Source organism: Tachysurus vachellii, chromosome 23 (genome assembly GCF_030014155.1).
Source record: "Tachysurus vachellii isolate PV-2020 chromosome 23, HZAU_Pvac_v1, whole genome shotgun sequence".
Classification (NCBI taxonomy): domain Eukaryota; kingdom Metazoa; phylum Chordata; class Actinopteri; order Siluriformes; family Bagridae; genus Tachysurus; species Tachysurus vachellii.
In genome coordinates this window covers 8,484,668-8,499,241 of record NC_083482.1, presented here as the reverse complement: position 1 = coordinate 8,499,241, position 14,574 = coordinate 8,484,668, and the positions used below count along the sequence as shown (strand labels likewise).

At 37.5% G+C, this 14,574-nt stretch overlaps 1 protein-coding gene across 1 annotated transcript; it reads left to right on the top strand.

The window, feature by feature from the left end:
• The first annotated feature begins 1,091 nt into the window (after positions 1–1,091).
• On the top strand, positions 1,092–13,448 carry pamr1a (peptidase domain containing associated with muscle regeneration 1a). The gene is made up of 10 exons (XM_060859649.1): positions 1,092–1,339; positions 3,158–3,334; positions 3,814–3,939; positions 4,071–4,185; positions 4,281–4,498; positions 5,726–5,923; positions 6,011–6,077; positions 7,121–7,344; positions 9,415–9,746; positions 11,537–13,448. Exons 1-10 carry the CDS (start codon positions 1,216–1,218, stop codon positions 12,077–12,079), a joined length of 2,124 nt encoding a protein of 707 aa, XP_060715632.1. The 5' UTR covers positions 1,092–1,215; the 3' UTR covers positions 12,080–13,448.
• Positions 13,449–14,574: the final 1,126 nt, after the last annotated feature.

Below are 14,574 nucleotides of genomic sequence, written 5' to 3'. Positions count from 1 at the left end.
GTGGCAAAGGAATTTCCATATTTTATCATATTTATATGCAAACTATAACCATAAGTAGGAAATAATACACAACAGGAAGTGTTGCTATAGGAAAATGTTCATTGACAAGGTGATGTGACGAGGCCTGAGGGGATTCTTTTTATTAGTTACTCTCGAACATTAGTGTATTAATCTGCTGATACCACATAAATTGGCCAACACTACTGTAGCAATGTTTGTTTATGAAAGAACAGCGTCATACTTTTTTGTCCATGAGTCAAGCTCTTGTTATGATTAATAAATTAGTGATTCGCTCACTAGAATCATCTCTCTCTCTCTCTCTCTCTCTCTCTCTCTCTCTCTGTCTCTCTCTCTCTCTCTCTCTCTCTCTCTCTGTCTCTCTCTCTCTCTCTCTCTCTCTCTCTCTCCCCCTCTCTCTCTCTCTCTCTCTCTCTCTCAAAGTTATAGCTTTTCCTATGTAGGAATCATCATCATCATCATCATCATCATCATCATCATCATCATCATCATGTCTCTCTCTCTACAGCACAAAACATTATTTAAAGAATAGACTTCTGTGTTTCCATGCTGTACAGTAATTCTAGATCAACACCATTTTGTAAATCCGTGTACGACAGAAGGACTGGAGTACGGAGCAGTTGAGAACATGGAAACTCTGTGTCCATGGAAATTCAAAACAAATAAACCAGATGCTTTAGTGCTTAGTGCAGTCATGTACAGTCATCTCACTGAAAATAAACAACTTGCTTGCTTAGGCGTTTGGTGCAATTAGGCTTCTTCTGACTTCATTCTTCTGGTAATCACTGATAGAACATGGGAACATGGAGGGAACAAAAGAATAAAAAGAAATATACTTTGTTATTAGCACTATAATATGATCAAATTCATTACTCAACAGTTTATGAGGCATATCTTTTGATGCTGGTTGGCAATATGTGTATGTGTGTGTGTGTGTGTGTGTGTGTGTGTGTGTGTGTGTGTGTGTGTGTGTGTTTGCGTGTGGCAGCACAGCATACATTGCTGTGTTGAAAGAATGGGTTAAAGAGTCTTGCTCTAAATCAGCATCTCTCAAAAGACCTGTTACGTCAGAGCAGCAATTCAGTGGTGAGTCTTTCTGTGTGCTTCAGAGAGAGTTGGATGAGAGAGTGTGTGAGTGAATGAGAGAGTCTGTGGGCAGATAAATGAATAGTAGGTAGTAGCACCCTTAGTAAAAGAATGGTCTTGTTTATAATAGGCAGAGGATTCTGGATGCTTTCTTTACACAAGCAGCAATCATGTGTGCTACCTCTTTTCTTATGTGCCCTTCAGTTCTGCTGTTCACTGCTAACCTGGCCATGTGGTAAGAGCAACTTAAAAACAACAACTTATTCTGGTTATTTTTCTTATGCTTTCACAGGAAATGATACTGTATGCACTTGTGCATTGTTCAATGATTTTTAAGTGTTTTTTTAAGTGTTTCTTTCTTAACCCATTCTTCTTTTGTCTGATCTTGCTGTATGTATATGAAAAAAAGAGTCTAGATCTCCAGAGAAATGAGCATTAGTCATTGCTATGATGATGAATATGCTCTCCTATATACAGATGTATGTTGGGAGGGAAGAGCTGCAGCAGGATCCAAGGTCATGCTCCATGTTATGGTCCACAGCAGTTTAAATGCTTTCTGTTCCAAGATGTTGTTTCTTCAAATGAGAAAAGCAGAAAACCGTCCCGTAAGCCAAGAAACAAAGGCTGGAAATGCTATTCAGAGCTAAACTTTGGGGGTTTAAAGTTTAAAAAAGAACTTTATGATGTTTTAGAGAAATATCTTTTTGAAAATAACTTTAGATATATTTTATTTTAGATTATTTTAATATAATATTTTTGGGGCATGGTGGCTTAGTGGTTAGCACGTTCGCCTCATACCTCCAGGGTCGGGGTTCGATTCCAGCCTCCACCTTGTGTGTGTGGAGTTTGCATGTTCTCCCTGTGCCTTGGGGGTTTCCTCCGGGTACTCCGGTTTCCTCCCCCAGTCCAAAGACATGCATGGTAGGTTGATTGGCATCTCTGGAAAAATTGTCCCTAGTGTGTGATTGTGTGAGTGAATGAGAGTGTATGTGTGTGTGCCCTGTGATGGGTTGGCACTCCGTCCAGGGTGTATCCTGCCTTGATCCCCAATGACGCCTGAGATAGGCACAGGCTCCCCGTGACCCGAGGTGGTTCGGATAAGCGGTAGAAGATGAATGAATGAATGAATGAATGATATTTTTGCCAGAAGAATGTACAGTAACACTTCTTTTTAAAACAGATCTTTTTAAATGAAAGGAGGAGCATTACACTTTCACAGTTCCAGGCTCCCCGGATTCATCCTGAGGCAATAATGTGTTGGTATAGGTGCATTCTCACCTCACAACCATATCCCATGTTCCAAGGATTGGCTTTGGAACCACCATGACTCTGATCAGGAATAAATACACTGAAGATACCGAATGAATAAACCAAATTCTGTAGTTTTCCATGAGAAATCACATATAGATTATGTGCTATGTATGATCTAACAATGCTTACAGCAACATTCCTGACATGTGAGTGATGACATGACTGTAGACAAAAATCAGACACGGTTAATTAACGTACGTAACACACTTCTAAAAAGTCAAGAACAACCGTTATAGTCGAGTACTGATTCTAACAAGCAAACCAAAATGAGTGAATAAGGTGACGGCATAAACCAAGGCAGCTAACACTACATATGATTTTAGAACAATTTATTGACAGTTTGACGGTCAAATCAATTTGGGAAAGTTAACCTGTGAATCCTTTTTAATCAAGCTCCACTAACAGAACAAGTCTCTGTTCAAAGTCCTGATTCAGTTGAGTATCTTACTACAGGGATCAGAGCGAGATCGAAATGATCAGAGCAAAAGGTTAAAAAAATAGTTATGTCACTTTAATAAAAAATGACGGATAATTTCAGCAAGCCAGCAAATGGTACTGTAACTCGGCATGACTCTTTTCTTGCTTAAACCAGCGTGTGAAAAGGATATGACTACAATTTCTGTACAAGTTCAGTTTCAGGACAAAGCAGGAAGAAAAATTAGAATTTTAAACAAAAATATTTTTATACAATTTCTAACAAGTTTATAACCATTATTTACTGTATACTGTATGTGCTCTTTAGTGTCTGGAGTGCAGGAGAACGAGTGTCCTGGTCCTCGCTGGAATGCCATGTGTCGCTCCTGCTGCGAGTACGAGCTGATCAGGTGTAAGTGTCCATCTGAGAGGACACAGGTGGGCTACGCTGTGCCCTGCTGCCGTAACAATATCCACCAGTGTGACCCCTGCATCATATACCAGGGTATGACTGAGTCTGTACTGGGTCTGTGGCAGATTCTATAAGAAACTTCCTGTCATAGTTTGCAACATCACAGATACTGTTTCAAAGCAGCTGACAAATACCACCACTGTGGCATCCCAACAATCACCAGACCTTTAATTGAGCTCACCTTTTCCTCTTTAGTGTGTTTGGTTCCACTCTTTTTGTTTCAGTGCCTCATGAAGAGGTTTACACTCAGTTTCCTACGATCTGTGACGTTGCTAATCCTTTCTGTTAAGCCTTTTTAAGTTTCTGCTGTGTTTTCCAGTTTTGATCTCTGATTGTTGCCGTAGCCTAAGTGTCTCTCTTGTACTGAGAGTGAATGTTATTTCATGATGTGATGTACAAATGGCAAATCCTTTGACTTAGTTCTTAGTTCTTGTCTCCTTAAATTAAAACACTTAAATGTATTTTTTGACATGGAGGACAAACTTCCTTTTTGTTTCTTTTCCTCCTCTCAGGCTGCAGTGTGTTTGAAAACTGTAAGAGATGTAATAATGGTACGTGGCAGGTAAAGGATGATTTTTACATCAGTGGAAAGTACTGCACTGAGTGTCGACAGGGATGGACTGGAGGGGACTGTCTCAGTAAGTGTCCTGTTCTGGCACAGATATTAGCGCTAGAGGGCCTTTGGTTTTTATAAATTCAGATTTTTCTCCAAAAAAAAGATTTTTTTTGTCTCTGCCTTTGTGTGTTTATGTTGTGCTTTTTCCTTCAGAATGTGGAGAAGTAATACGAAGACCTCAAGGTCACGTAACCCTGGAGGGTTATCCAGTCAATGCCAAATGTGACTGGACGCTATACGTCAGCAGTGGGTTGGCCGTGGAGTTCAGGCAATTCCCCTTTCAATGGATTATTAAATAATGTCAAGCTCACTTAATAGAAAACTCCTTTGTTATTTAATTGAACATTTTTTTATCTCTTGCAGGTTTACAATGCTTAATCTGGAGTTTGATCACCGTTGTCGCTACGACTTCATAGAGCTCAGAGATGGTGATAGCATTCGCTCGCCTCTGATTGGCCGTTACTGTGGAGACAAAATCCCGCTACCAATCAAAAGCTCTGGAAACTCGCTGCATATCCATTTTGTATCAGATGGCTATAATAATTATGATGGTTTCTCTGCAACGTTTCAGGAACTCTCAGGTGCAGTTTACAAACACAGGTATTTATGTGTCTGGTTAAAACCACTGAGTGTATTTTCCTTACAGACCACAGCGTAGATTCTTACTAGCTGGGATTTTTGTGTTTGCGGTGTGCAGCCCCAATCCGTGTATGAACGGTGGTATTTGTGCACTGGATACAGTTCAAACTTTCCACTGTGCTTGCCAAGCAGGTTTCACAGGTCTACTGTGTGAGAACAGTGAGTGTTGCTGATTAGATGGAAAATATGAAAGTTCTCAACAATGTAAATAGAGTAAAGCTGCAGAATTGTTCAAGTAATAATATCCTCTTTGTGTGTGTGTGTGTGTGTGTGTGTGTGTGTGTGTGTGTGTGTGTGTGTGTGTGTGATACATGCCAATAATTCTTATGGTTATAGTGCTGGAAATCACAACCCACCTTTGTTATTATATTTTTTATTGAAATCTAAAAGTTATTAGTTTTTAACTGGTTACTCAAACAAAATAGATTTAATCCAATCCTTATTAGCTAAGGAAAGATCTACAAAAACTTTAAGGGACAACCTTTAAGGGTTCTGTATATAGTGTTGGCCTATAAATAATGTTAGTTGAATCTTGTAGTTATAAGCTGTAATTGTCAAATGATATGGGTTTAAATGAAAAATCAAGAAAACTAAAAAAAAAGTGGGCAATAAATAATGATATTGGTGGAAAAAGTTCAGAAATAAAAGCTTTGTTGTTCCAAATAATAAATAGAATCATCGTAACAATTAATTCTGACTTTTCTCAAATTTCTCAAAGTTCTTATTGTAAAGTCTGGTTGATTGTGAAAAAAGGTTAAGGTTAAAGATTTTTGTGCAGGTCAACTTGACTGACAGACAAATAGAAATGCCACTTAATCCTGATTGGTAGTCCAGATCATTTTTTCCTATTTCTGCAGTTTTTGTACACCAGTGTTTCTTCTCTTTGGGCACAGTGGCTTAGTGGTTAGCGTGTTGGACTTGCAGCTCTAGGGCTTGATTCCTGCCTCCACTTTGTTTGACAAAGTGGTAAAAGAGCAATAAAACTATCTGAAAAATGCTGTTATTATGAAATAATCAACAACATCTCTTCACCCTGTCATTGATTATGTCTTATAACAACACTCGGTTGTGTTTTATTGCACATATTGTCCTGCGAAAATAGAATATCAGCACATCAGTTGGTACTAACCCATCTTTTGATTCTTTTCAACTGTTCTTTGGAAATACAGACACAGAAGCCATGAGGAAAAAATGTCCCCCGTTATCACAGCCACACCACGGTTACTCCTTAAAGGTTATCGGCTCAGACGGTGCTATAGAGAGCATAGAATTTTCCTGCAATCATTCTTATATCCTCAGTGGAAACTCAAAAAGAACATGCCAGCTCGATGGAACCTGGAGCGGCAGGCAGCCACAGTGTATTAAAGGTATTTATCTTTTTTGACATATCACAATACGATGCGTCATTCCCTTTACCAAACCAGAACAATCATGTTCCAATGGCTATGTTGCAGCTTGTCGGGAACCAAAGATCTCAAAGCTAGTGCGACAGAAGGTCTTGAAGCCACAAATTCCTTTAAGGTAAACACATATGATGCGTAGAAAAAGTTTACACACCACATCATTTTTATGATATAATGTCAGGATTTACTTCCTTTAATGTGATATAACAACATATAAAAATGAAGTGAAAAACCATCAGAAGTATTTTAGAGAAAAATAGACAAACAGGGAAAAGTTTCAGTAACCAGATCGCATGTGTGCGCTATTTTATTCATTAATTAAGGATGTGGATGTGTTCAGAATGAATCTCATGTTGAAAAGTAATTATCATACAGCCGTCAATGAAAGTATTCTAATTAAACCCAAATATAGGTCAGCTGTTTCTGTAGGACTTTCTTCACATCTTCTTGGTTTAATATCACCGCTGAAGCCACGGTACACAGAGAGCTTACAAAGCATATATGGGATCTCAGTTTTGAAAAATTGTTCCTCAGGAGAGGGGTATTAAAGAATTTCCCAAGCAGATGGTGTACCATGTGAAGGCCATCATCAACAAATAATTAAAATGAAGCACAACGGTAATTAAGAGCAGGATATCCGCCAAAAGAAACCCAGGCCCAGACCTGTATCCAACAAAAAAAAAAAATCCCCCTTACAGTTTAATGAATCTAGAATGCTCTCGCAATAAAGAGTGAAGGAACATTGGCAAGTTAAAATGATAGACTCTTACCTAAGATTGGTGTAATAAAATCACGAGATGCTTCAACAAAGTATTAACTTAGGGATGTCTATACTTATGCAGCTGAGGTGTTGTGAGTTTTCTATTTTTCCTTAATTCCCTAAAAAAATGTTTTCACTTTATTTTTACATGTAAATTCACACGGAGGCTGAAAACATTTCTGTAATAATTCTTTTTTTTTCTTTCTTTCACAAAAACCTGATATTTTTACAATACTGTGTAGACTTTTTATACCCACTGTCAATTTTTTTGTGTGTTTTTTTTTTATTGATTTCAAAGATAGACAGTTAACCAAGTACCACTTTATTAACCTACCTAAGTGGAAACTAATGACCGCTTAATTAAAGATGAATCTTACTCTGAAACATTTTTTTTTTTTCAGAAAGAGTCCACATCACAGGCTGTACTCCGCTATCCAGCCTCATGAAAGAAGCAGTAGCAGCAGTATACAGAAAGCTCAGGGTGAATTACCGACAGGAGTCCACCACCTCTACACAAGCATAGAGTATGAGTGCATCTCTCCTCTGTACCAGCACTTTGGGAGTGCACGCCGTAAATGTCTAAAAACTGGGAAGTGGAGTGGACGCCATGTTACCTGTTTACCAGGTGGGGGCAGTAGACATGCATTCAGGCCCAGAAAAGAAGCTGCCTTATAATTAAACCATTATATAGGTATCAGCTGATGATAGATGCTGTTACCATGTGTGGCATTAGAAAGGGAACAGATTTGTTTGAAAGCCAATTAAAATCTACAGAGAGATGCAAATCAGCCTTTATTAAATCACATGATTTTCTAAAAATTATATATTCGACATTTTTTACTGTATGGCGCTATTATTTTATTTTACATATTTAAGTGAGACATAAAATTTAATTAAAATCTTTTTCTTGTCCATGTTTAAAAAGATATTGTTCAAGTAACTAAACCTAATGTGACAGACATACCACAAACTAGCTTTTAAGTCAAGTCAAGAAGCTTTTATTGTCATTTCAAGCATATATAGCTGTTGCAGTACACAGTGAAAAGAGACAACGTTTCTCCAGGATCATGATGCTACATAAAACAAAGACAGGAGTAAGGACTTACAGTAGTAAGTAGTCCTAGCCACATAAAGTGCATCTGTGCAACCTGGTGCAAACAGTGCTGGACAAGACAAACAAGACAGTGCAGGACAAAAGGCAGTGCAGGACAAAAGACAGTGCAGACAAAAAGTTACACGACAATACAAAAAGTACAAAAAATACAATACACAAAAGACAATAAACAGTAAACAGAAACAGCGCCAACCGACCAGTGTAAACACTGTATGTGAATACCGAATGTTCAAACAATATTTCGTGCAGTAATACTAGAATGAACACAGTTTCTTAGCAGCAGGTCCTTGAGATAATATATAGAACTGTGCAAAAACAGCAAACGACTGAAAGATTGTATAGTACAGTATGTGCAAAATGACTGAGATATTGTTCAGTATGTGCAAAACGGCTGAAATGTTGGACAGTTTGTGCAAAAGAGCAGAAACGTGTGCAAAACAGCATGTAAACAGTTTGGTGGATGTAAGCAGCATGTAAACAGTTTTCGTTTGCTACAGTACTGTAAGTTACATGATGCAAAAAAGAAAACCAAAAACATGCAAGTTAAACCAACAGTCGTTATTCAATCTTACCGTTAAGCTAAGAACATTAGCTTAGAAATAAGGTCAAGGTAAAGAGAAGGAAAACAGTACTAAACAATAACCGTAACCTTATACAGTCACCTACTGTAGCTAGCAGTTTAGCTAACTCAATTCTGCCTCATACAGTAAAAAGAAAATTATACATTATCAGAGAATCTGTGAAATGCAATGTGTTCTTCTCTTAGGTTGAGGTTTCAGTTATCCATGCTACCTAATGTGCTCACATTAAAAAAAAAAGAAATAAAAAATGGCTTAGCAGCAATAATTATGGTGCTGTCTGTGGAGCTGTGCTAAATAATATATTAAAATTCACATCTTGTTGGACCCAGTATCTTAAAAATACTATATAATAAATGAAGGGATATTGAACAGAGACATGCTTTCATGAACAGTAGGGTTGCAAGGTTACATTCTCTGCTTAATAAGCTCAAAACATTGTTTAACGCAGTTGCTGCTAATTAGCTATGAATACATTGTTTATGCTTGAGACAAATGGCTGCAGATCAAGAAACATGAACGTATGAATGTGATGCTCTCACACGATTTTGTAATGGTAAATGATTATGTATGCTTCTAACTCACTAGGGATGGAGCCATGTATGAATACATTACGTACATTATTCCGATCGAATAGATATATGATCAAGAATACAGCTTGTAAGAATGTAAGAATACATGAGGGGTATTATTCATTTCTTCTTCTTTTGCTTTGTCTTCTTTTTTTTAAGAAACCTTGGCAGAAATGTTTACATGGCATCTGGTTAAATTTAGAGATATGACTCAGAAATGGGATCAAATGGGAACAAAATGTTCCACGAATGTGTCATAACATGCATATGGAATAATAATTTAGAGAGCCTTACACACCTATAACAAAAATTTGTTGTTTAAGTCTCTTATCAACTTATGCTTCATATTAGCTTTTATACCTGGTAGCTGGTAGTGGACTCTGAACTTGATTGAAATGATTTATTTTATTCATTTATTTATTTTACTTTAGTTTGTGGTAAGCTCTCATCCAAACCCAGGAACCTGGCACAAACCCACTGGCCATGGCACGCAGCCATATACCAGCGTCTTCCTGATCACACCAGTCCCATTACAGGGACAACCAGAAGACACTGGGACATGTTTTCTGCAGATGACTATGACTACTGGCAGGAGGAGAGCATGGAAGAGACGTGGCATCTGGTGTGCAGTGGTGCTTTGGTGAGCCAGCATGCTGTCCTGGTGCCAGCACACTGTGCAACTGAGCCTGGACACTCACTACCCTACAACACGGCTCATCTAAAAGTAGTGCTGGGAGAGAATAAGAGGCTTCAGTACATGAAGGTAGAAACTCGCACACTAACACTTGAATCTAATCTCATCCAGGAACATTAGGACTTCAGACAGTGATGTCGAAAAGTCTGAGAGCAAACTAAATATCTGTGTTTTTGCTTTTTCATTTAACTGTAAAAAGGAGAAGAGAGCTAGAATAATAAAGTATACAATTTATTAAAAAAAATCTCAAATATTTCACATTTAATATTCTATGCGATTTGAATATATGCAAATACTTGACCTTAATATTGACCATAACATTGTCTGATTTGTACAAAAGGTCAGATTTTGTTCATGCCTAATCTCTTCTAATGAAGCACATGTTCAGATAAAACTTCAATGGTTTTTGATCTAAAAAGGATCATAAGGTTTTGCACATGTGGAGTCCATGCTAGCTCGAGTGCACGCTGTCATTAAAGCAAAAAAGGGGACATACCAAAAATTCTCATTGTTCTCTCAATGTGTTATGATTATGTAATAGAATTAGTAATGAAATAGTTCAAGAGGAATATTTCCCCGAGTGTTGTCATACATTTGGACCCCACTGTAGAATCCTAAAATCTCTGTGCATTGTCTTCAATGTTGTCATTTTATAGTTATCAATTTAATACAAAGATTTACAAAAGCAGTACAGATTTAAAAACACAGCATAATATCCCAAGTTGAAAATGCAGATCCTTAAAATTAGGCAAACATCAGGTGAGGTTTCAAAAGAAAAAACGATCAATAGAAGCATAGCAAGGGCAGATACTTCTAGACAGAAGGTGTACTGCATGATAAAAGTATACAATTAGCATCTTAGTGTGCTCTGTGGTGTGACTAGAAAGCCTAGTCATTTATTGTACTTCAAAGGAATAAATCATTTCCTCGTGCCACCTTGATCCAAAATAGAGTTATTTATTGGGGCACAGCTGGCAGGAACCTCAATCAATTGCAACAGTGACTAAAGTGACACCCACATTTGTTCAGTAGATGGGATTGGAAATTGAGGCTAAGAGCATATGTTCAATGACTGTGTATTACAGTGCTAGCTATACACACACACACATGCATACATATATAATAGGGCATAGTAGGGTTGCATAAACGTCCTTACGCAGACAAATGTTTGAGAATTCACACAGAGATGTGTAAAAAGGGGCTGAAGGTCATTTGTGTCAAGTGTGTGAGTGCATGTGTGGTACACGCTGAGAGAAGGGAGCAGAACTTAATGCTTACTGTAGGAGCGCCAACTACACTGTTACACTTTGCTACCAATTTTTAAGTTCACTTGTCCTCTTAAAGCGAAACATGACTGCAAATCAAATCAGTCTTTTTTCAGCCAATGAAAAATTTACAGGGCACAAAGTGAATGTGTAGTGAACCTTTTTGGGAGATTTTGGGAGACAGAGTTCTCAACCACCATCAATAAACCACCAGTGGAGAGAATGAAGCAGCTCAGTGTCTTCTCCATAAGTTTGCGTTTGTCTTTGCTGCCATAGCAACAACCATCGTTGCCACCAAGAGATTTGCATTGCCATCGTAGGTGCTGTTAATGTGATGTCATTTGCTGTTGAAGTGTCCCTCCAATAACAGTGAGAAAGCCTTACAAAAGAGCTCAAAGAAATGGCCAGCAAATGTTTTCTTGGTTTCGTTGCTATGGCAGCAATGACACTCTTGGCACTTTAAAAGCCCACTGAATAAATATTCTGCATTGAAGGGCTATGCATTTTCATAATAGAATGCTTTCACCCCCTATAGCTTTAGTAGAATTTCCTTGTGATCTGACACCTTTACATTTCATGCCATCTTCTCTACAGGTCTCAGAGATCCTGGTTCATCCCAACTATAATTCTACTGGATTTGACTCAGACCTAGCTATACTGAAGCTGGTGGAGAAGGCTAGGATCAGCGAGTTCATTTCTCCTGTGTGCTTGCCTCGTCTGCAGGGAGGGGAGCTAACTGTGAACCAGGCTTACATCACTGGCTGGTCGGTAGCAAGAAAGCATGAAACACACTCTCAAGTGGCTCAGACAGGAACAATTGAACTAACCGATGTGTTGCGGTGTGAAAGACAGTATGCTAAACAAGGGATTGCCAAAAGCATTACTGATAATATGTTGTGTGGGAGACAACATCCTATCAGTTCCAGTACAGTCTGCCCTGCCAGATCAGGCGGAATCATACTTGCTCCTACTGCACCACAGCACAAGAGAGGAAAAGAAAATGTCTCAGAGACAGCATGGGAACTGCTGGGCCTGGTGAGCTTTGGCTTCAATGTGCAAAACTGTAATCCACAATTGTACACAGTATACACACGAGTTGTCAACTTTAAGAACTGGATTGCAAATAACATAAAATAACATAATATTTCGAAGCATACAGATGTGATAAATCAGGTTATGGACAATAACAAGCATTTTCAAAATGTTATATATGTTGCTATATTTTATATCATTTTTTTAAACAGAATGTCTTGGCTTTTTTATACAATGTATAACACACAGTATGTTCTTTATCACAATCATAAATCTTAAAGGTATCGGTTCAAGCCTGTTATCATGATCCATCACTGTGTCTTGCCAAACATGCTTGTACCCTTACATGCACAGACAAGACTTTTTTTGTCTAAGTAAGGCCATTTGGACACATAACTCTCATATTTAACTGGTTTCAACCCCTAAAGTTTCAGTAACATTTCAGCTCTTTTTCATTCTGATCCACTTGACATTCTTGTTCATTTTAAATAATGAAAACGTTTTACAGAAATATGAGAGAAAACAATATGATCTAAAACAAGAACAGAGACATTTCCCACATCACCTTTGTGATCGATTTGATTTCAAAGGGCTAAAATACTTACAATAATTCAAACTCAAAAATATCACTGAACAGGTTTTTATATAAAAATTTCAACAGCACACATTGAATCTCTAACATTTTATCATGTCCTCAGGCCTGCAGTCCAAAGCTCACTGATTTAGTTCTGGCCATTAAGAATTAACCTCATCCTCAATGATTAATGCATAAAAATCTGTGTGAACCATTTGGGTAAAAAAAAAAAAAGCTCAATCCTGTATTCTGGACAATCCGCTATCATGTCAAGTTTAAACTGAAACATTTTTTAACCCACTACATTTGCTTGTATTTTTAACAAATAGAATAATAACAGGTGACTCATACAGTATAATTGCTCTCAATATTTTTATTCTGTATAGGGACTTAAAAGGTGTGAAGATGCAATGAGATTGAAGTGAAGTAAGAGGTGATAGGAGTTATTTAGATGATGGAGTTATTTCTAGTCCGTGTTTGAGAAGACCACAATGCTGACCGAACATGTTGTGGTTCTATAAGCAGACACCGTACAAGATTAGGTGGGGTCACGAAGGATCACGACTACCTGTATGTCTATGTACAGATTATGTGCATGCAGAAGATATTCTCTTTATGTTATGTGATAAAGCAAGAAAAATCCTGTGTATGAAATTACCACACATTACAGGCAGGTGCTGCTGAGTCAGCGAATGTAAAAAGCTCTTATGTTACAGCATGTGAATTTCTCCATTATCAAACCGGTTTATCTGACAATGAGAGTGCATGCATTTTGGGTCACGATCCCTAAATATGTTCATGTAAATGTGGGTTTTTTGTTGACTTTCTATGTGGAACCACCTCATAAATAAATGTGGTAGAGTACATTCTTCATAACAATAAATGATTTAGTTGAATGGATTTGTAAAACCAACTCATTGTCATCAAAATGATTGCACTTATTATTGATATTTTAAAGGCATTAGTCAGTATGACTGGTCACTTGAAATGAATGGGTTTAATTCAAAAAACGTAAACATATCAAATCAAGCTCTTTAATGCATCTTAAATGGGGTCAAACCTGAATAAAAATTAAGTGTGAGTGGAAAAAATTTCTCTAGATCTAATAAATAGCCAAAATATAATTCCCCACATTTAAAAACAAGCCTAAAAGTTTAATATGTTCATATAAATAATTTTGCACTGTATTTTGTACAGTTAAATTTTGATAGTATTGATTTCATTGTAAGTGTTTGAAGTTCAAGCTCTTTTTTAAGCTATCGATCTCTTCATTCATTTAAAAGCCACAGCAAAAATCAGCATCGTTGCTTTATGAAACATACTCGGCTAAAAGTATAGGCACACCCATATATGTTGTCTAGAATGAGTTTGTATGCTGTAGCTTTACGATTTCCCTTCACTGGAACTAAGAAGCCCAAACCCGTCCAGCATGACAATGCTACTATGCATGAAGCAAAGTTTCCAAAGACACGGTTTGCCGAGGTTAGTGTGAAAGAACCTGCATAGAGACTGAATCAAAATCACTGAATCACTGAATAGAGACTGAATCATCAACTGAATGAAAACTTTTGGGATTAACCTGAATGCTGACTGTACCCCAAGCTTCCTCATCTAACAACAATGCCTAAGAAATTCTCTTGAATGGTCACAAATACCCACAGCATCATACAGCCCAATCTAAAATCTGCGGGAAAGCCTCTACAGAAAAGAAGAGGTTAAGTCTGAAAAGCACATATGGGCGTGATTGATCAGAGGTCCACATACTTTTTTTCAAATACTGTAATACAGACCTGAAGTATAATGAAATATCTCTGAACTTTTGGAACTGATCTTTCTCACTGTAGGAAGAATTGGAGTGCAACTTATAACATTAAAACATCTTAAAAAGGTCACATGAGGATAACAGGCTGAATTAGCATAGTAATATATATTTAATTATTATTAGTAGTAGTGGTTTTGTAGGAAAAAAAAATAAATGATTAGCTACCGTATATTCTGAATGGAAATTGCAGCTCTTTTTATTCTT

What these genes read in the sequence shown, in the direction of transcription:
- pamr1a (XM_060859649.1), top strand. Translation starts at nt 1,216, where the DNA reads ATGGTCTTGTTTATAATAGGCAGAGGATTCTGGATGCTTTCTTTACAC. An exon ending in CCCCTGCATCATATACCAGG is followed by an intron (nt 3,335 to 3,813) that starts GTATGACTGAGT and finishes TCCTCCTCTCAG; the next exon opens with GCTGCAGTGTGTTTGAAAAC. An exon ending in AGAGGCTTCAGTACATGAAG is followed by an intron (nt 9,747 to 11,536) that starts GTAGAAACTCGC and finishes TCTTCTCTACAG; the next exon opens with GTCTCAGAGATCCTGGTTCA.